A 19,499-nucleotide genomic window follows, 5' to 3' on the forward strand; every position below is an offset into this window, starting at 1 on the left:
GGGGGTGCAGAGATGGGGCCGGGGGTGCAGCTAAGCGGGGCTGGGAGCGCGGACTTTGAGGGGCTGGGGGCGCTGGACTGGGGATGCAGGAATGCAGCAAGGCTGAGGGAGCAGAGGTGTCCTCTGGGCGGGCGGTGTCTGGGCTGGAAGGGTCCGGTGACCTCGGGGTGCCGGGAGATGCAGAATCTGGGAGTACAGGTGAGTAGAGCTGGGGGTCTCGCAGTGCAGGCTTGGGGGCATCTGGGGATGCAGAATCTGGGGGTGGAGTGCAGTTAAGCACGGTTGGGGTTCAGGGTGTGCAGGGCTGCAGGTCCTGGCATGGGAGAGCACAGGACCTCATGACACAGCTGGGGGGACTCCCTGTTCCCTGCCTTCTGGGATTCTGGGGCTGGCTTGGCTCTCAGGACGGAGAGGAGATTTGGGGTGTCGGGGTTCTGGGGGTGTCTGGCTGCAGATACAGGGGGTGTCGGGGCGCATGGGGGTGACGGGGCGCTGTGTTGTAGAGGAGGAGCGTCGAGTGCGAGCCAACGCGCGGGAGTACAACGAGAAGTTCCAGTACGCAGTGAGTGAGGGGCGAGGGGGGGCTGAACCCCTTCCCGGGCTCCTCGGGCAGGTCTGTGGGGCTGGGGTCTGGATCACCCACACCTTGCTGGGGCAGTGGGGAGCGGGGGAGGCGTAGTGAATACAAAATAGATGTTTGTCCCTGGAAAGGTGGTGCTGGTGACATGAATGCCAATGTAGCTGTGGGGCTGGCCGGGCACAGTGCACTCCATGTGGAGGATTCAGCCCGCCCATCCTTGGCCAAGGTCCAGAACCCTCCGGCTCCGCCCAGATCCCAGCCTGGTCCCGCATCCCAGTGTGGATCATGGGGCAGCTTCTGAAGGTGCCGAGGGAAGGCAGTGCTCTCCTTGACCTCGCCCCATGCTGAAGGTTATCCTTGGCTGCTCCAGAGCTGGCTGCAGAGAGGGGAGAAGGGGGTCTGGGTTGGGGTCACCCTTGTGGGGGCCAGGTGCTGCTGCTGGAGGAGGCTGGTCCCAGGGTACCAGCTGGTGACTGAGCCCGAGGAATTGGCTTCCCAAGGAAGCTGCCAGAGGTAGCACAGGAGCAGGAGCCTGACCCCCCCGTGAGTTTTACCCTTACCATGGCAAAAGAGCATGGTGAGCCACAGCCCCTGCCCTCCAGAGTGATCTCATCTTGGGGGGTTATGGGGCTTCGGCAGCCTGTGAACCCCCTTCTTGCCCCATCTGTCCCTAGAGCAACTGCATCAAGACCTCCAAGTACAACATTGTCACCTTCCTGCCTGTCAACCTCTTCGAGCAGTTCCAGGAAGTGGCCAACACCTATTTCCTCTTCCTCCTCATCCTGCAGGTGAGTGCAGTCCTTCCCTGCCTGGACATACTGCAGGGCTCCAAGTAGTGCCGTACTTTGGAAGTGGGGAGGTTTGGCACCCTCCAGCAGGGGCAGTATGGGCCTGAGGCTGGCTGGTTCCTGTGTAATTTCTTGTTCCCTGTCCCCAGCTGATTCCTCAGATCTCTTCGCTCTCCTGGTTTACCACCATCGTGCCTTTGGTTCTTGTCTTAACCATCACAGCTGTCAAAGATGCCACCGATGACTACGTGAGTGCTTCCCCCTGCGCCTCTCTGCCCACTGGGCAGGGGCTTGGGGTGCTGTGCAGGGTGCAGTGTCTGTGGCCATGGCATTTGAGGTGCTGGGGGAGCACAGGACCCCATCCCCAAGAGGTGCAGTGTCCGTGGCCATGGCATTTGAGGATTTGAGGTGCTGGGGGAGCACAGGACCCCATCCCCAAGAGGCTGACACTGCTGTCTCTTCCCCTTGCTCCCAGTTCCGCCATAAAAGCGACAACCAGGTGAACAACCGGCAGTCTCAGGTCCTGATCGGTGGAGTGTGAGTGTCACGGGCACAGAGCAGTGCACAGGGAGCCAGGGACCCTGTGGGACGTGGCAGTGGGAAGGGCAGTGGCCTGACTGCAGTTTGCTGTCCCCTCTGCAGCCTTCGGCAGGAGCAGTGGATGAACGTCCGTGTTGGAGACATCATCAAGTTGGAGAACAACCAGTTTGTGGCGGTGAGTGCAGCCCTGAGACAAGTATGGTTCCAGCAGGGTGGTTGGCACACAGGGACCATGGAAGGGTGTGGTGCCACTCCCACTTTGCTTTTGTGCTCTTCTGCCACTTCCCAGGGTGGGGACATCAGGGACTTCCAACCTGGAAGTTGCATTTAGGTTGGGGCCATAGTGGAGCCATGTTTTGAACTCTGAGGATCTGGGCACTTGGAGCGATGGTGGCTAGGCTCAGGTGCAAAGGACACATGGGGTTAGGGACAGCCTTTGCAGATGCTCCAGGGAGTTTCAAAGACATCCAAGGGCCAGGGGCTTCCCTGAGGAAGGCATGGGGCAGCCCCAGTGTTGGCACAACCCTTCACAAGTCTCTCCCAGCAGGCTGACCTCCTCCTCCTCTCCAGCAGTGAACCCCATGGGTTGTGCTATATAGAGACTGCAGAGCTGGATGGGTAGGTGTCCCTGCTTGCCTTGGGGGGGCAGGGAAGGCAAGAGGTGGGAGTGAGAGTGGGCTGCAGGCAGGGCAGGAGCTGCTGGGCAGCACCTGCAAAGGCTCTCCCTGCCAGGCTGTCTCTAACCCACATGTGGTGCCTTCCTGCCCGCAGAGAGACCAACATGAAGGTGCGTCAGGCCATCCCTGTCACCGCAGAGCTGGGGGACACCAGCCAGCTGGCTCGCTTTGATGGTGAGTGCCTGTGCCCAGCCCTCTGCCACGGGGCAGCCCCCACGTTCCTTCCTCTGTCACCCTTGGTAGGTGACAGAGGTCCTTGACAAGGACCAGCCACGTGGCACTGTCATTCTGCGGCTCGAAGCGGATCTCTGGGGAGCCAGGGATGGTGCTGGGAGCACTGGGATGGAGCTGGCCCTGTGCAGAAGGCAAGTCCCAACTGAGCCATACTGTGCACCCAGGTGAGGTGATCTGTGAACCCCCCAACAACAAGCTGGACAAGTTTGGTGGGACACTGTACTGGAAGGAGAACAAGTACCCCCTGAGCAACCAGAACATGCTGCTGCGGGGCTGCGTCCTGCGCAACACTGAGTGGTGCTTTGGCCTCGTCATCTTTGCAGGTGGGCTGAGGCAGCAGCTGCTGCACACAGGGGAAGGAAAGACACCCCCTGATGCCTTCCTGCTCCCCAGGACCTGACACAAAACTGATGCAGAACAGCGGCCGGACCAAATTTAAGCGGACAAGCATCGACCGGCTGATGAACACGCTGGTGCTCTGGGTATGCAGCAGGGAGATCCTGGGAGCCCTGGCTCTGACCCAGTCAGGGCTCTGATGTACTGTCCTGTCCCCAGATCTTTGGGTTCCTGGTGTGCATGGGAGTGATCCTGGCCATTGGCAATGCCATCTGGGAGCACGAGGTGGGCGTCTGCTTCCAGATCTACTTACCCTGGGACGAGGGGGTGCACAGTGCCTTCTTCTCTGGCTTCCTCTCCTTCTGGTCCTACATCATCATCCTCAACACTGTGGTGCCCATCTCGCTCTATGTGAGGTAGGGCAGGGGGCAGAGGGGCTGGGCAGGGGCTGTATGAGAAATTCGGGGTGCCCTCTGGGGAGGGGAGACAGGGATGGAGATCCACAGGCAGAACAGTGTGTTCTGTGGGTGGGTGTGGGCTACTCTCTTGGTGACAGGCCATGTCTGCCTTCAGGGACACCCCAAGACCTGAGGACCCCACAGGTCCCTCAGGGCCCCCCTGGCTGTGTCTGGCTGCTCGTCTCCCCCTGCCCTGGCTGCACGCTGGCTATTTTGCTCTGCCCTCCTGCAGCTCCCAGGCTCCTGCACTGTCCCCTTCTCTCTCTCTTTTAATTTCTCTCTCTTTTCGTTCCCCAGCATGGGTTCTGTCACCCTTAGCCCCGAGGTAAGAATGTGTCACCTCCACCCCTCCCACTCATTGCTGTCTGCCCTGTGGGCTTGGGAGGGGCTCAGGGTTTGTAGGTGTGTGAGATGCCTGGGGAGCCCCATGGGCTTCCCCCTGGGTGCCTTGCCTTGATCCCCAGCCCTGGCTTAGCGGTGGCTGTCAGCAGGAATGGGTTCCCAGCCCCCGGGAAGGGTGTGGGAGCTAGCAAGCCGTGGGGGGCACCGGGGGTGCTGGAGTGCCCAGGGCACTGAGGGTCTGGGGTGGGCATGTGTGTGCCTGTCGCTGGCTCAGCAGAGCGTGCTGCCCTGCCCCAGTGACACCCAGCCATCGTCCCTGCAGCGTTGAGGTGATCCGGCTTGGGCACAGCTACTTCATCAACTGGGACAAGAAGATGTACTGTGCCAAGCGCCGGACGCCGGCTGAAGCTCGCACCACCACCCTCAACGAGGAGCTGGGGCAGGTGGAGTACATCTTCTCTGACAAGACTGGCACCCTCACCCAGAATATCATGGTCTTCAGCAAGTGCTCTGTGAACGGGCACAGCTATGGTGAGCGCCAGATGCCAGAGCCAGGCTGGGGCTCCCCACCTGTGTTTGGTCAAGGGTCAAGGCAGTCAGGGTACAAGGGAGAGCGTTGTGGGGCAGCAGCAGCTGCCGTGGTGTTGGGTCTCTGTCGTGGTTAACTCCATACCCCGTTTTGCAGGTGATGTGCAGGACATGCTGGGTCACAAGGCAGAGCTGGGAGAGGTAAGGGTGCTGTCAGTTTGGTGCCTGCCCACGCTAAGTGCCACGGGGGGTAACCCCAACTTTGCCCCTGCAGAGGCCAGAGCCTGTAGACTTCTCCTTCAACCCACTGGCGGACCCACGGTTCCAGTTCTGGGACCCCAGCCTGCTGGAAGCTGTCAAGCTGGGAGACCTCCACGTGCACGAGTTCTTCCGCCTGCTCTCGCTCTGTCACACCGTCATGTCCGAGGAGAAGAGCGAAGGTAGGCGTGGGGCAGGATCTGTCCCTGTGGGTCACAGGCCACTGTCACTGTCCCTGACCCCCATGCTGTCCCCAGGGGAGCTGTTTTACAAGGCACAGTCCCCAGATGAGGGAGCGCTGGTCACAGCTGCCAGAAACTTCGGCTTTGTGTTCCGGTCCCGCACGCCCAAGACCATCACAGTGCAGGAGCTGGGTCAAGCTGTCACCTACCAGCTGCTGGCCATCCTGGACTTCAACAACATCCGCAAGCGCATGTCTGTCATCGGTGCGGTCCTGGGCATGGCACGGGGGCTGGCAGGGCCACGTGGGGCTCTTTGTGGTGTGCTGGGGGACCAGTCCAGTGCTGTGGGGATGTGACTGTGGAGGCTCAGCAGGTTGGTGGCTGAGGGTCAGAGCAGAACCTGCTCCTGCACCCCTGAGGCAGGCATCTTTTCCCCTCCTCCCTGCAGTCCGCAGCCCTGAGGGCAAGATCCGGCTGTACTGCAAAGGTGCTGACACCATCCTGCTGGAACGGCTGCACCCCCTCAACCAGGACCTGGCCAGCGTCACCACCGACCACCTCAATGTGCGTGGGGCAGGGTCCTGCAGGCAGCGTGGGGAGGAAGGAGTGGCTGCCCAGGAGCCTGGGCTGGGCTTGTGCCCTGTCCTAAGAGCACTGCTGGGGTCTGGGGACACCGTCAGGGTCTCCAGCACACCCAGCTCTGACTGCTTGCAGGAGTACGCTGGTGAGGGGCTGCGGACGCTGGTGCTGGCTTACAAAGACCTGGAGGAGAGCTACTACAAGGACTGGTCTGAGCGGCTGCATCGAGCTGGCAGCGCCCCTGAGGCCCGTGAGGATCACCTGGCTCGGCTCTACGATGAGGTGGAGCATGATATGATGGTAGGTGGGCTGGAGGCTGAGGCTGGTGGTGGCTGGGGGCAGTCCCTGCTGACCTGCCACCCTTTTGGGTCCCCAAGCTGCTTGGAGCCACAGCCATCGAGGACAAACTGCAGCAGGGGGTCCCTGAAACCATTGCCATCCTGACGCTGGCCAACATCAAGATCTGGGTGCTGACAGGGGACAAACAGGGTGAGGCGTGGCTGAGGTGGTGGCTGGAGATGAGGATATTTGTGGGCTGGATTCCACCTGCCTGGGGTCCCTCCTGCTCTCTCCTGAATAGCCTCTGGCTCAGCCCTTGATTTCCTGTCCTCAGAAACAGCTGTGAACATCGGCTACTCCTGCAAGATGCTGACAGATGACATGACAGAGGTGTTTGTGGTCACAGGCCACACTGTGCTGGAGGTGCGAGAGGAGCTAAGGTGAGGGTAGGGGGCCAAAAACACACAACAGTGCCAGCGTGGGGCACAGCTGCAGCTGCGGGAGTTAGAGCTATGGCAGGGCCCTGAGATGGAACCCTGTGCCCCCTCTCTCCTCAGGAAAGCCCGGGAGAAGATGATGGATGCGTCACGTTCTGTGTGCAACGGCTTCTCCTACCAGGAGAAACTCTCCTCCAAGCTTACCTCTGTGCTGGAAGCCATCGCGGGCGAATACGCCCTGGTCATCAACGGGCACAGCCTGGTAGGGCCCTGGGAGTGCCAGGCAGGACGAGGCCCTGTGCCTGGCTGTGGACCATGATCCCAGCTGTCCCTTGCTCTCCTTGCAGGCCCATGCACTGGAGGCAGACATGGAGGTGGAGTTCCTGGAGACAGCGTGTGCCTGCAAGGCTGTTATCTGCTGCCGTGTCACACCCCTGCAGAAAGCCCAGGTGGTGGAGCTGGTGAAGAAGTACAAGAAAGCCGTCACTTTGGCCATTGGGGATGGGGCCAACGATGTCAGCATGATCAAGAGTAAGGCCTGGGATCTGGGGGACCACAGGAGAAGACAGGCCACCCCCCTGCACCATCCTGGGGCCCGTGGGAGCTTCTGTGCTCACCCTTCTGTGCCCCACAGGAACAAAGTGCCTGTGCTGGGGGTGCTGCTCTCGTCCCCTGTGCTCCTGGCAGCCCTCTCTTTACCTATCTCTCCTTCCCTCCACAGCTGCCCACATTGGGGTGGGCATCAGTGGGCAGGAAGGCATCCAGGCCGTGCTGGCCTCCGACTACTCCTTCTCCCAGTTCAAGTTCCTGCAGCGCCTGCTCCTGGTGCACGGGCGCTGGTCCTACCTGCGCATGTGCAAGTTTCTTTGCTACTTCTTCTACAAGAACTTCGCCTTCACCATGGTCCACTTCTGGTTTGGCTTCTTCTGCGGCTTCTCAGCACAGGTGGGTTGGTAGCTTTTCTCACTGGGAGCTGGGGAGGGTTTTCCTGCAGGGCTCCTCTGCTCTGAAGCGTGTTCAGGTCCATGGACTCCCCGTGGGGACTCATCCTGAGCCAGGACACAGCCTGGCATCCAGCGTGCAGTGTGTGAGGAGCCTGTGGTCAGGGTGGGCAGTCCTGGGGGGCTGGAGACAGCTCTCCTGAGGGACTCGGGGGCTGGCTGGGGCACAGGGCGGGCAGGTCTTGTTCCTTGCTGAGTGCTCTGTTCCATACAGACAGTGTATGACCAGTACTTCATCACGCTGTACAACATTGTCTACACGTCGCTGCCTGTGCTCGCCATGGGTGTCTTTGACCAGGTATGGTGGGGGGTAGTGAGGAGTCTGTGCCCACCCTGTGGGAAGAAGGGCTGCCTGAGTCGAGCTGTCCTTGTCATTCCATGGGCTGTGGTGGAGCCTGCTCCTGCCCTGGGCTAAAGGGAGGTGCCCATGCCCCCAGGATGTGCCAGAGCAGCGGAGCATGGAGTACCCCAAACTCTACGAGCCTGGGCAGCTGAACCTGCTCTTCAACAAGCGGGAGTTCTTCATCTGCATTGCCCAGGGCATCTACACCTCCATCCTCATGTTCTTCATCCCCTACGGTGTCTTTGCTGATGCCACCCGTGATGATGGTGCCCAGCTGGCCGACTACCAGTCCTTCGCCGTCACTGTCGCCACCTCCCTCGTGATCGTCGTCAGCGTGCAGGTAGGGATGTGGCTACTCAGCCCCAGACCTTCAGGGCACCTCAGGCATTCCCTGAGTCTTGTCTCTTCCTGCGTCCCCCTTACTAGATCGGGTTGGACACAGGATTCTGGACAGCCATCAACCACTTCTTCATCTGGGGCAGCCTGGCCGCCTACTTCGCCATCCTCTTCACCATGCACAGCGACGGCCTCTTCAGGATGTTCCCCAACCAGTTCCGCTTTGTGGGTGAGTCCCTGCGTGCCCCGTGCTCCCCACCCCAGCAGGGTGCTGCCTTTGCCCAGCCCTCAGGGGGGTCATTCTTTCCCCCAGGTAACGCACAGAACACGCTGGCCCAGCCCACGGTCTGGCTGACCATCGCCCTCACCGCCGTAGTCTGTATCGTGCCCGTTGTGGCCTTCCGCTTCCTTAAGCTGGACCTGAAACCCGAGCTCTCGGATACGGTGAGAGTTCATGGCTGCAGGAGCTGTCACTGGGTCCCCAGCCCTAAGGAGAGGTGGTTCCCCAGGGCCCTGACCCTGCCCTGTGTCCCCAGGTGCGCTACACTCAGCTGGTGCGGAAGAAGCAGAAGGCGCAGCACCGGTGCATGCGGCACGCAGGGCGTGCGGGCTCACGCCGCTCTGGCTACGCCTTCTCCCACCAGGAGGGTTTTGGGGAGCTCATCATGTCTGGCAAGAACATGCGGCTTAGCTCCTTGGCGCTCTCCAGCTTTGCCCCCCGCCCCAGCGCCAGCTGGATTGACACCCTGCGGAAGAAGAAGGGCTGCGAGGGCAGCAGTGCCGGCAGCCCCAGTGGTGCAGCAGACAAGACTCTCAGGGTGTGAGGCTGGAGGCTGCACATCCCCTCCTGTGCAGCTGGGGGCTCCCCTCCTCTGCCCCTGGCCCTGGGCAGGGCAAAGCCCCTCGTCAGCGGGGTCCCATGGTAGGAGCAGAGGTGATGTGGAGACCAGTGCTGAGGTTTGGAGGAGCCTGGACTGTCGCCTTTTAGCCAAAAAATACACCCGGGGAGGATGGATGGATGGATGGATGGATGGATGGATGGATGGATGGATGGATGGATGGATGTCATCACCATCAGCCCCCCTGCACCCCCAGCTCACTCCTCCATCAGTATTCAATTCCACTGAGTGCAGACGCCCCATCGCACATGAATGTATCGTACCAGAGGTGCAGGGCTGTGGGAGGACTGTGCCCTCTCCGTGGCCTTCACCCGCGTGTCTTTTTTTTATATAAACAAAAAAAAAAGAAAAAAAATACCCCCCCTTAAAAAAAAATAGCAACCAAAACAAAAAAGTTAAGGGAAAAACCCTCTGAGTTTACAGAGTGACTCATTTCTTGGCTGGGTACTGGGAGAAGCGGGGAGGAAGGTCACCCTCCTTGTCCCCCTGCCTCAGTTCCCCAGGGCGGTGGGGAAAGGGGAAGTGTTGTGTGCCACAGGGAGGCTGGGGTTTGGCGGCTGCCGTGATTCACTCCCACCATGGTCTTGCGCAACGCTCGGCCTGTGCTTCCCCCCTGCTCCTCCTCCTCTCCATCTCCTGCGGGACTGAGCGCTGCTGAAGTGTGGGTGGGCAGTGGGGGACCCTGGGGAGCCTCTGGGGCTGTTGGGGTCCCAGGCACGCGGTACCAAAGAGGAGCTTGTTAAGACCGGTGTTGGCGAGAGCTGGAGGGGGATTTTGGGATTGTTTCGGTGGAGGGGCCGCGGATCGAGGTAGGGTGATTTATGGCAGGTTTCTGTGTGGCGGGATGGTATCATTTTATGGTTCTTGAGGAAAACAAAAAAGAAAAAGAAAAAAAAAAGAAAATTTGAGGAAAACAAAAAAAGAAAAAGAAAAAAAAAGGAAGAAAAAGAAAAAAAAAACAAAAAAAAAAAACCCAAAAAAACCCAAAAAGACCCCAAAAAAACAAAACAAAACAAAAAAAAAAAAAAAACAAAGCAAAAACCCACGCAAAAAAAAACCAAAAAAAACAAACCAAAACAACCCAAACCAGTTTTGGTTGTTTTCTGTTTTTGGTTTTTTTTTTTTTTTTTTTTTTTAAATTAAAAAAATAAAATAATGTTCTGCCCGATCCTGCCGTGTCCCGTATCCGGGGGAGGGCTCGGCGGAGGGGCGGCCTTGGCTCGCCCGGCCCCGGGCGCACGTGCCGCCCCGCCCCTGCCCGGTTTCACAACCGCGGCCGCCGCCGATGTTTTCCTCCCCGGGACCGGGCGCATGGCGCGGCCGCCGGGGCCGCTTCTCCTTCTCCTCCCTCTCCGCTTCCTCCTGCAGCTCGCCGCCGCCGGGCGGCCCTGCGGCCCCGCCGGTGAGTGCGACCGGCCGCGGGCCGGGCGGGAGCGGGGCTGGCCCCGAGCCGCTGCCCGAGCCTGGGCCTCGTGGGTCCGGGCTCGGCGAGGGGACACACGCGGCTCCGTGCCTGCCCCGCCGGGGCTCAGCCGGGCCCGGGGAGGCGGGCGGGTGGTGGTACGGCACCCTCGGGGGCTGGGGGCTGTGTCCTAGTTCTGTGTCCCGGTGCTGTGTCCTGTCCCGGGTGCTGTGTCCCGAGTACTGTGTCCCGGTGCTGTGTCCTAGTTCTGTGTCTCGGGTGCTGTGTCCCGTCCCGGGTGCTGTGTCCCAGTGCTGTGTCCCGGTACTGTGTCATATCCCCGGTGCTCTGTCCCGTCCCTGGTGCTGTGTCCCGGGTGCTGGTGGGTGCTGCGTGCGTTCCCAGCAGCAGGAGGAAGGGAACAGCAGGTTCACGCTGGCCACTGACCTTTGGAGGGAGCCGGGAGCGCTGCCCAGGCCTCACCCGGGCTGCCGGCCAGCGCAGTCGCTTAACCCCTCTGGCACTGGACTGACCCCTACCCAGGGACTCCCGGGACCACCGGTCCCAGTGTGCCACCTTCCCTGACTGTGCTCCCCACCACAACGTAAGGAGCCACTGCTGCTCTCCAGCTCAGTGCCCTGACCCCCAGCCCTCACCGGGCGTGGGGAGCAGATGGCTGGGTACCTTCCATCTCCAGGGCCACCCACCCGGCCTGGGGTCTCATCTTCATCACCTGGTCCCCTCTTGTTCCTCCAGGACTGCCGCAGGACACGGTGTTGGGCCACCTGGGAGCCAACATCACTCTGACCTGCCAGGACGAGGTGCCCGCAAATGGCACGGTGCTGTGGCAGGTGGAGGAGCAGGGGGCAGCGGGGAGCTGGGCACGACAGCTGGCAGAGGGAAACACGCTGCTCCTGCGGCGGCTGCGCTACAAGGACTCCGGGCACTACAGCTGCTCCGTGGGGAGCCAGCTGCTGCGCTCCCTGCGGCTGCTGGTGGCAGGTGGGTCCACGCTGGGGTGGGAATGTCCCTGGCAGCATTGCCTGTGGTGGCCCCTGTCCCCCAGCACCTCCCTGCCTTGCAGAGCCCCCTGAAACTCCCCAGGTCGTCTGCTACCGGCGGAGCCACGACAAGGATGTCCTGTGTGAGTGGCCGCAGCACAAGAAGCCATCCCCAGGGACGCTGGCGACGCTCTGGGTGAAGCGGAGGTGAGTGCTGTCACTGCATCCACCGTGGGACCCCAATAGGACAGAACACGTCCCTGTCCATGGACCCTTTCCCTGGTGCCCTCTGGGACCCCGTGGCTCAGGCTGCCTGCCCCTCTGCAGACCCTTTCCCTAGCAGCTGCGGGTAGCTGGGAGTCCACAGCACAGGATGTGTTCCTTCTTTATAGCCCCGTTGCCCAGTGCTGCCTGGGACCCCATGGCACAGAATGTATCCTTCCCCATTGACCCTTTTTCTGACCCCACAGCATAGGACATGTCCCCCACGGCTGCCCTGTGCCTAGAGCAAGCCGCAGCCCCCCCTGAGCTGTGACCCCGCAGGTTTGTGGCCGAGAATGCCACAGAGCAGCGGTGCCACTACTTCTCCAAGGCACGGAAGTTCGTTTGCCGGCTGAAGGTGCCACCTGGCACCGATGATACCAAACCCCTGGTGGTGTCCACGTGCGTCAGCAACAGCGCTGGCGGCTCGGCCGGCAAAGACAAAATCATCACCCTCAGCGGTGTCCGTGAGTGCTGCCCGTTGCTGCTGGGAGCTGGGGGGGCCGAGGGTGCAGTGCGAGGCCCTGAGCCCCCTCTTCCCCGGCAGTGAAGCCAGACCCCCCTGTCAACGTCACGGTGGAGGCTGTGGAGAAGGCGCCGCAGCGGCTGCAGGTGAACTGGTCCTACCCCCCCTCCTGGGACCCCCGTTTCTACTGGCTCCGCTTCCAGGTCCGCTACCGCCCCGAGCCTGCCCCGACCTTCATGGAGGTGAGACCCCGCCTGCTGGCGTGCTGCCTGTCCCTGGCCAGGCTGTCCTCAGCCCCGTGTCCCCTCCAGGTGGATCAGGTGACAACGACGTGGCTGGACATCCGCGACGCGTGGCGCGGGACGAGGCACGTGGTGCAGGTGAGGGCGAAGGATGAGTTCGGCCACGGCACGTGGAGCGAGTGGAGCCAGGAGGCCGTGGGTACCCCCTGGACAGGTAGGAGGGGAACATGGGGCCCTGGGACTGGGGGCTCAGCGTGGGCTCTCCCAGTTTCATACTCGCCCCTCGCTCTGCAGAGCCCTGGGACCTCACCTCTGAAATGGAGCCTTTCAGCTCACAGGTAACTCAGCCCTGGGAAGCATCACATGCTCCTCAAGGGGTCTCCTTGTGGGACACGGGGACACCAGGGAATGAGGGCTGACCTGTCCCATTGTGCCCCCACACCTTTTGCAGGTCCCCATGGAGGATGGCACCTATGGGGTGACACTGCCCCCCAACCTCTTCAGGGAGGATGATACTAATGGTGCTCGTGGTGAGGAAGGATTCCTGGACTGGGGCTGGGGGGCAGGGACACCCAGGTCCCTTATCCTCACAGTGAGCCCATTCTCTGTCAGGGTCTGTCATGGAATCCAGCACCCAGCCTGTGGCATCCCCCTATGCCTTCCTGGTCACCGGGGGCAGTCTGCTCCTTGGCATCGCCCTGTTTGTTGGCATCGTGGTGAGGTGAGTGCCAGGGGGGCTGGTCCAGGGGGCTGTGTCTGCCCCCTCCCTAACCTGCAGCTGCTCTTCTCCCCTGCAGGTACAGGCAGATGTGGTTGACAAGTGGGCAGGAGACAACCAAGCCCGAGGGCGAGGGACAGCACATGCTGGTCCCTCTAAGCTTACCCCAACCCACACTCAGTGACACCCCTCTGCTCTCACAGCCTGCCCCCTCAGCCCCTGGAGTGCTCCACACAACTCAGGCAGATTATTCCTCCTCAGGGCAGTAGCCAGGGGCTGAATACACTGGCAGGTGTTTGGGGGGTTGGATGGGGGCCCCCAGGGCTTCGATGTAGCTCTGGGAGCAGTTCTCCCCCCCTCACTACCTGGTGGCTCTGTGGTTGGGACAAGCCTCTGAGGAGGAGAATCAATGCCATCCCCCATGGGGAAGCAGCTGGGAAAAAACTCAAACTGGGTCCTGGGGGCACCTTCAGCACCATGGCCGGGCTGGGATGGCCAGGAGTGACAGCACTGGAAGCATGGCTGCACCAGAGCTTGGAAGCTGGCCCAGGACTGGGTCTGGGGTCCTGCAGGGAAGGGCCTGGTCCCTACAGTGCCACAGGGGTCGGGGAGGGAGGGCCTGGCTGGATCAGCCCCACACCTCTGCTCCTTTTTAAAGCATATGTTGGAGAAACGGGACAATGTGGCTCAAATAAATGCTTTGGATTTCTACTGGAGTGGCTGCTGGGAGGAGTGGAGTGGCAGAGGGGTCGCTGCAGCCCCCCCATCGCCTGGGACTGGCTCCAGTGGGGTTGTACCCCCACTTCATTCACCTTGCTGTACTCCAACTGTGCCCCCCCAGGCTGTGCTCCGTGGTTCACTGGTGCCTCCCAGGCTGAGCCACAGCCCCCCTGCCCTGCAGCCCCAGCCGTGCCTCCTCTGTCTGCCTTGTGCAACACCCCGGGGAGCTGCAGCTGCACCCAGGCAGGAAACCACAGGTCGAGGAAAGAGGGTGCTCAGGCACCCTGGGGACAGTGTTCCTCTTCCCTTCTGCTGGCCCCCTGCTATAAAAAGCCTGGCAGGATGCAGATGTGCTGTTAGGGGTGCCCCAGTACCCCTGGCCCCCAGAACTGGTGATTGCCAGCACCAGGCCCATCCCAGACCCCCACGACCACTGCTCCCTCTCAGCCAACAAGTTTATTTTACTACATCATTACACATCCCAGCCTCGCTGCATGCCCCCAGCTCGGGCACGTGGGCAGCCCCATGACAAGTCTGGCACAGGGTGGTCAGGACTCATCCCAGCAAAAGGGACAAATCCAGCCCTGCTGGAGCCCAGCAGCGGGGTCCCTTCAGGACTGGAGACACGGCAGGGCTTCTCTCACTGGACCCTTCCCGTGGTACGTGCCCATGGCTGTCTCATGCCACAGGGGTGGGGAGGGGGTCGCAGACCACTCGGGGGCGGCACCGGCCGACGCTTAATGCAGCTTGCAGTGCACGGGGTGCAGCAGGGCCATGTGCTCGGCCCCCTTGAAGGGCAGCTTCTCCGTGGAGTAGTAGTGCACGACTTCGGGGATGCTGGCGAAGACGCCGCTGGCCTGGCTCAGCGTGTACTTGTTGTCCTTGGTCTGGGCCACGATGATGTGGACGCAGCCCTGGCTGGTCCTGGGCGGCCGGCAGGCATCAGTGCTGCCGCCAGCCCCCCGGCGCCCGCCTGCCCCGCGGCCGTATCCACCCCTGTTTGTTCCCGTCCCGCTCTGATTGTTTCGGCTCCAGGGGCTGCGCTTCCTCAGGAAGGAAACGCCGCTGGCGCTCCCGACAATGTGCCGGGGATAGGGGGGGGGGACACGCCGTACCCCCCCCCACTCCGCCCCAGCTTCGCCCCAGGATGCCTGGGTCCCCCCCTGATTCCGGGGCTGCCATCCCTCGGGATCTGGGTGCTCCCTCCCCATCAGAATTTTTGGCGTGAACAACCCAGGGTGGGGAGGGGAGCTCCCGCCGAAGCAGCCCCCCAGAGTGGGGATTCACCCCGTCACCCCAGGGTGGGGACCCCCCCAGTTCTGCGGGCACCCCGACACTCACTTGAGCGCGATGGAGTACTTGCCGCTGCCCGTCTCGCTGGTGCGCACCAGGTACCCCGCCTCCCGGCACGGCTGCAGCCGGCTCTCGGCCTCAGCCCGCGTGATGGCCCCGTGGAACCAGCTGCGGAGGGGGCACGGCGAGGGGAGGCTGAGCACCGGGCCCCCTCCTCGCCCCGCTCCCCACGCCTGGATCGGCCTCGCTACTCACGGCTGCTTCTCCAGGGCCAGGGCGGGGTCCACCCGCTCCCCCTCGCTGTGCTCGGTGCCCGCCGGCTTCAGCATCTTGGGGGTCCAGCTCTTCTGGCGGAGGTGCTGCCGCTGCGTCTCCTCCTTGGGGCGCTCCGAGCCCTCAAACTGGACTGGGAGGGACAAGGTGTGAGCCCCCAAAGCCCCACCTCCGCTTTTGATCCCCATCCCTAGCTCCATCCCTGTCCCCATTGCCAGTTCTAACCCATTCTCCAACCATGTGTGTGACCCCATCTGGTCCAACACCCCACCATGAGAAGGGATGTCTTCAGTTACATCAGGTCGTTCAGAGCCCCATCCAACCTGGCCTGGCAGGCATCACCTCTCTGGGCAGCCTGTGCCACCCTCAGCCCAAGAAAATCCTTGTGTCTAAAGTGTCCCTTATGGTTAAAACCCATTGCACCTTGTTCTCTTGTGACAAGCCCTGCTAGAAAGGTGTGTAACACCAACCACAAGCCACATCACCTCACATCACATCACCCTGTCCCTGTTGCCATCCCCATTCCCACCCCACGCCGGTCCCTTCCTCCCACCCTCACTCCCATCCTGTCCCTGTCCCCTACCTGACAGCGCTTTGACAATCTGCTCCTTCTTCCACTCCCAGGGCTGCTCATACTCCCCCGCCGGGCGCTCGTCGTTCTCGGGCAGGCGCCCATCACCAGCCCTGACCCTGCGCTCGGGGGTCCCCCCGGCCACCCCCTCCCCAGGCTCATAAGGGGTGTCATAGAGCTGTGGCCCCTTCCCCGCTGCCTCCTTGCCCCCCAGCCTCTTGGCAAGATCCAACTTGGCACCCCCCTCCCCAGGCTCTCCAGGGCCGTCCAGCAGCAGGATGGCTTTGACCAGGGGATCCTTGGAGCCACGGCGACGGATTTCTGTGGGGAAGAGGGACGGTGGGTCAGGGATGGGGCTGCGTGTCCCCCGAGACCCCCCCAGTCCCACCACCAGCCACCACTGAGGGATGTGCTGGGCACTCCACGCCGACAACGCCCCACTGGGAGCCAGCTCGGGAGGAGCTGGAGCAGGAAGGGGCCCATCCTCATGGCGCCTGCTCTGCCGTCCAGCCCTGGGGCTGCTGGCGCCACAGCCCCACGCCACTGGGGCCAGCTGGGCTCCACGGCAGCAGGATGCTACACCCCAAGCTGGAGCTCAGCAGCGCAGGCGGCCAACCCCAGGGGCTCGCCCCTCCCAGCCCCCTGCTTCTCCCCACGGCGCCAGTCCTCGCCGAGCAGCCTGGGCTGCCCCGCACGGAAAAAAAAAAAAAAATCAGCAGCAAATCTTTTATTTCCAGCTTCCGGCCCAGTCAGTTCCTGTTGTTGTGGCCAGCTGGACGGTGGCCACGCCAGCCAGGGGTGTCGCTGGCTGGGGGGCACGTCCACTGGCAGCTCTTTGGGGGTGGTACCCTGGGATGGCTGGGGGGGCATCGAGGGCTTTGCAGCGGCCACATGTGCCCGCCGGTGATGGCAGCAGGTCACGGACACGGCGGCCAGCACGGGTCAGTGTCCGGCCTTGCTCCCGCTCCTTATCTGGCCCCGCGCAGCCGCAGGAAGCGGCCGAGCTGCTTTCCTGTTCCCGGAGCCTCCTGCTCCGGGTGGCTCCGAGGGCAGCCGCGGCCTCCCGACCGGGGAGCGGTGCCAGCTGCGCGGCCGTGGCACGGCTCGACGTGGCACATACCTGTGATCATCTGCTGGGCGTCGTAGGGCTCCATGTACCCGTCGTTCTCCCCCAGGCGCTCGGCGTCCCGCTGCCCCTTGGTCCTTTTGGCGTCGTAAGGGTCTGCGTAATCCTCCAGGATGATGACCTGGGCAGAGAACAGGCATTTCTGGCTTCGGGGGGCCGTGGGGACCCCAGCAGGAGAGCCAGGCGAGGAATAGGCACACTGGGGTCCCCCAGGGAAGGATGGCAGCTTATCTGGGAGCCGTGCCACAACCCCAGATGCACCCAGTGGCACCTTTGGGTGGGGACAGTCCAGACCATTCCTACGCCCCTCAGTGATGGTGAGGAGCCTGGGGGGAGCTCGAGGACCCTTGTGAGTGACAGCAATCCTGCTGACTGACTCCCAGTCCTCCCAAGGCTGTGCAGGGGTGAAAGACCAGCTTCCCAGAAAAGCTTTGCATCAGCCTTTGTTTAACCAGCAGATGAGCTCCGGGGTCAGGCTGGCTAGGATGAGGATGCCCAACGATCCCCCCCACCCTCGAATGGGTGATGAAGGGCAGCTGGGATGAAGGCAGCTTTGAAGGAATTTAAAGGCGGTGGAGCCGGGCAGGATAAAAGGATGAAGTCAGCCAGGCTAATGAGTCGGAGACCAAAGCAGTTGAAGCTGCCAGCGCTTCACTCTCCCATCTCCCCCTCTGCCCCCGGCTCCCGGTCCCTGCCTTACCGTCTCTGTCTTGGGGGGCTTCCCCTTGTCCTGCTCGGGGGCAGGCAGGCTGGCAGGCACGGCTCCGGGGTGCCCCTTCCCGTTCTTCTCGGAAGCCTCCACCTTGATGAGGCGGTTGATGTAGGTTTTGGAGGGTCCCTCCGGCGTGCCTCCCTCCACTCGCGAATTCTTCCTCATCTTCCCGGTGGCGGCCTGGAGCAGACCCTGCAGGTTGTCCCGTGACAGCCGGCTGCCCCCTTCCTTGCCACCCCCGGCCGCCCGGCAGCCCCCCAGCTCAGCGGTTGAGTTCTTGCGGCTCTTCCCGAGGCTCCCGCTTCCCGGCCGAGCCTTCTCCGACACCGTCTTCAGGTTGGATGGGAACTCCTTGAACCACTTGGCCGCCATGGAGCTGGGGAGACGCCGGGTCCCGCAGCCCCCCGGGGGCTCCAGGACACCCCCTGAGTCGGAGTCGACTCAGCCGGGGGGCGCTGGGCAGCCCGGCTGCCCCCAGCCCCGGGAACGGGATCCTCTGCGGACTGGGGCCAGCCCGGGAGCGGGGATGCGGGCCGGGGGACCGGGGCCTTGGTGGGGGGCTCCAGGCGTCCTCGGCCCCGGCGGGGACAGCTGGTGGGTCCCCAGGGGTGCCGGGGAGGAAACCGCGTGCCCTCGGAGGTCTCTGGCCCCGGGGAAGGGTCTCGGAGGGGGCCGGCGTGTCTGCTCCAGCAATGGGGTGAGTCGGGGGGTCCCGCCGGCTGTCGGAGGAGTCCGGCCGGGGCAGTCCCGGGGGGGTTCCAGGGGTGCGCTGCCCCTGCGGACGGGGCCCGGGGGGGTCTCTCCGAGCTCCGGAGGTCCCGGCCGGGAAGGGGCAGCCGGGGGGTCCCGTCGCGGCTCCTCGGCAGGGCCCGTCTCCGGGGGCTTCGGGGCTTCGGAGAGGGGTCAGGCCGGCCCGGGGGGCCCCATGCGGCTGCGACGGGATGGGCCGGGGCCGGGCCGGGGCCGGAGGGGCCGGAGGGGCCGGAGGGGGCGGCAGGGCCGGCGCTCCCCGCCCAGATCCGGAGGGGCGGCCCCGGGAGCGGCGCGGGCAGGCGGCCCCGGCGAGCCGTGGGAAGCTCCGGTGGGGGTCCGGTCCCGCTGGGGCTGCGACCCCCCGGGACCCTGCCTGGCTGATGGGACCACCGTACACACGGATCCCCCCGGACGGACCGTACGAGTGGACCCCGCACAGAGACTCCAGGACAGCACAGAGCAGCGAGACCCTCCAGAGACCCTGAGGACTGAGCCTGGGCAAGGCTCTGCTCATGGGTGGGGGCTGCACAGCCCCCTGTGCACAGCCGCCTGCACAGGGACCTGGTGCACATCACCCGTGCCCAGCACGGCGGGGCACAAGCGCTGTCACTCTGTGCCTCACACCACTCCAGCCAAGCTGTCACCTTGCTGGAAGAGCGAGCAGACCCCCGTGGTTTGGGCTCCTGTAGTGCTGGGGGGCCCCTTACAACAGCAACCTCCCCTCTTTGCAGCTGCACGGGAAGAGGAGAGGGATTTGTGGCAGGATCGCTCCCACACCTCCAGGATGGGAGTTTGTGCAGAGTACGGGCTCCTCTCCTGTACAGAGGGAGGTGCTGGCTGCTGGCAGGGCTGTAGGAAGTGATGGCGATTTCCTGGCTGCTGGGCAGGATGTGCCTCGCAGGGCAGCGATGCCACTGGCAGGCTGGTGCCCGAACTGCCGCTGCGATCTCAGCTTGGCCTTTTTCAGGAAAACTAGGAAAACTCTGCTTCCCCGCCAGCAAACTCGGGTGCTGGTTCATTTTCTTTCCTTCAGAAGGCAGACTTCAGTCCTCCTTAATTAATTCCCAATCAATTTTTATGGGGCCTCAATAGGACAGACCAGCGCTGTCCTGGTGGCTTTGTGCTGCAGTGGTGTTCACACCAATGTGCCACATTTCTCCTCTG

At 62.8% G+C, this 19,499-nt stretch overlaps 3 protein-coding genes across 7 annotated transcripts; 2 read left to right on the top strand and 1 right to left on the bottom strand.

Moving 5' to 3' along the window:
• The first annotated feature begins 68 nt into the window (after window positions 1–68).
• ATP8B2 (ATPase phospholipid transporting 8B2) lies at window positions 69–9,204 on the top strand. Of its 2 annotated transcripts, none has more exons than XM_039702289.1 (27): window positions 69–198; window positions 504–562; window positions 1,255–1,368; window positions 1,518–1,616; window positions 1,844–1,905; window positions 2,011–2,083; window positions 2,453–2,526; window positions 2,680–2,759; window positions 2,984–3,142; window positions 3,213–3,301; window positions 3,375–3,571; window positions 4,278–4,486; window positions 4,641–4,684; window positions 4,758–4,923; window positions 4,999–5,187; window positions 5,372–5,487; window positions 5,638–5,802; window positions 5,880–5,991; window positions 6,116–6,221; window positions 6,339–6,480; window positions 6,566–6,749; window positions 6,940–7,163; window positions 7,434–7,517; window positions 7,657–7,902; window positions 7,989–8,127; window positions 8,212–8,342; window positions 8,435–9,204. In XM_039702289.1, the coding sequence occupies exons 1-27, from the start codon at window positions 84–86 to the stop codon at window positions 8,720–8,722; spliced, it is 3,666 nt and encodes a 1,221-aa protein (XP_039558223.1). In that variant the 5' UTR covers window positions 69–83; the 3' UTR covers window positions 8,723–9,204. The 2 variants fall into 2 exon arrangements, with proteins under 2 accessions (XP_039558223.1, XP_039558224.1); XM_039702290.1 differs by having other exon boundaries at window positions 2,456–2,526.
• An 830-nt stretch (window positions 9,205–10,034) lies between these two features.
• On the top strand, window positions 10,035–13,598 carry IL6R (interleukin 6 receptor). 4 transcript variants are annotated; one of them, XM_039702135.1, is made up of 10 exons: window positions 10,036–10,199; window positions 10,956–11,201; window positions 11,284–11,407; window positions 11,744–11,928; window positions 12,009–12,130; window positions 12,239–12,383; window positions 12,464–12,507; window positions 12,621–12,699; window positions 12,782–12,890; window positions 12,967–13,598. In XM_039702135.1, the coding sequence occupies exons 1-10, from the start codon at window positions 10,109–10,111 to the stop codon at window positions 13,154–13,156; spliced, it is 1,335 nt and encodes a 444-aa protein (XP_039558069.1). In that variant the 5' UTR covers window positions 10,036–10,108; the 3' UTR covers window positions 13,157–13,598. The 4 variants fall into 4 exon arrangements, with proteins under 4 accessions (XP_039558067.1, XP_039558069.1, XP_039558070.1 ...); XM_039702134.1 differs by having other exon boundaries at window positions 10,040–10,199; window positions 12,009–12,169; XM_039702133.1 differs by having other exon boundaries at window positions 10,035–10,199; window positions 12,009–12,383.
• Window positions 13,599–14,044: 446 nt separating this feature from the next.
• SHE (Src homology 2 domain containing E) lies at window positions 14,045–17,984 on the bottom strand. The gene is made up of 6 exons (XM_039702137.1): window positions 17,571–17,984; window positions 16,865–16,991; window positions 15,757–16,065; window positions 15,156–15,306; window positions 14,949–15,068; window positions 14,045–14,531 (listed from the first exon to the last, which is right to left on the bottom strand). Exons 1-6 carry the CDS (start codon window positions 17,952–17,954, stop codon window positions 14,345–14,347), a joined length of 1,278 nt encoding a protein of 425 aa, XP_039558071.1. The 5' UTR covers window positions 17,955–17,984; the 3' UTR covers window positions 14,045–14,344.
• Window positions 17,985–19,499: the final 1,515 nt, after the last annotated feature.

The sequence above is a fragment of the Passer montanus genome, unplaced genomic scaffold, assembly GCF_014805655.1.
Source record: "Passer montanus isolate IOZ18808 unplaced genomic scaffold, ASM1480565v1 scaffold154, whole genome shotgun sequence".
Classification (NCBI taxonomy): domain Eukaryota; kingdom Metazoa; phylum Chordata; class Aves; order Passeriformes; family Passeridae; genus Passer; species Passer montanus.

What these genes read in the sequence shown, in the direction of transcription:
- ATP8B2 (XM_039702289.1), top strand. Translation starts at nt 84, where the DNA reads ATGCAGGAATGCAGCAAGGCTGAGGGAGCAGAGGTGTCCTCTGGGCGG. An exon ending in CAGGTCCTGATCGGTGGAGT is followed by an intron (nt 1,906 to 2,010) that starts GTGAGTGTCACG and finishes TCCCCTCTGCAG; the next exon opens with CCTTCGGCAGGAGCAGTGGA. An exon ending in CCAGCTGGCTCGCTTTGATG is followed by an intron (nt 2,760 to 2,983) that starts GTGAGTGCCTGT and finishes CTGTGCACCCAG; the next exon opens with GTGAGGTGATCTGTGAACCC.
- IL6R (XM_039702133.1), top strand. Translation starts at nt 10,109, where the DNA reads ATGGCGCGGCCGCCGGGGCCGCTTCTCCTTCTCCTCCCTCTCCGCTTC. An exon ending in GCGGCCCTGCGGCCCCGCCG is followed by an intron (nt 10,200 to 10,955) that starts GTGAGTGCGACC and finishes TTGTTCCTCCAG; the next exon opens with GACTGCCGCAGGACACGGTG. An exon ending in CATCACCCTCAGCGGTGTCC is followed by an intron (nt 11,929 to 12,008) that starts GTGAGTGCTGCC and finishes CTTCCCCGGCAG; the next exon opens with TGAAGCCAGACCCCCCTGTC.
- SHE (XM_039702137.1), bottom strand. Translation starts at nt 17,954, where the DNA reads ATGGCGGCCAAGTGGTTCAAGGAGTTCCCATCCAACCTGAAGACGGTG. An exon ending in CGCCCAGCAGATGATCACAG is followed by an intron (nt 16,066 to 16,864) that starts GTATGTGCCACG and finishes TCTTCCCCACAG; the next exon opens with AAATCCGTCGCCGTGGCTCC. An exon ending in AAGTACTCCATCGCGCTCAA is followed by an intron (nt 14,532 to 14,948) that starts GTGAGTGTCGGG and finishes CCGGCCGCCCAG; the next exon opens with GACCAGCCAGGGCTGCGTCC.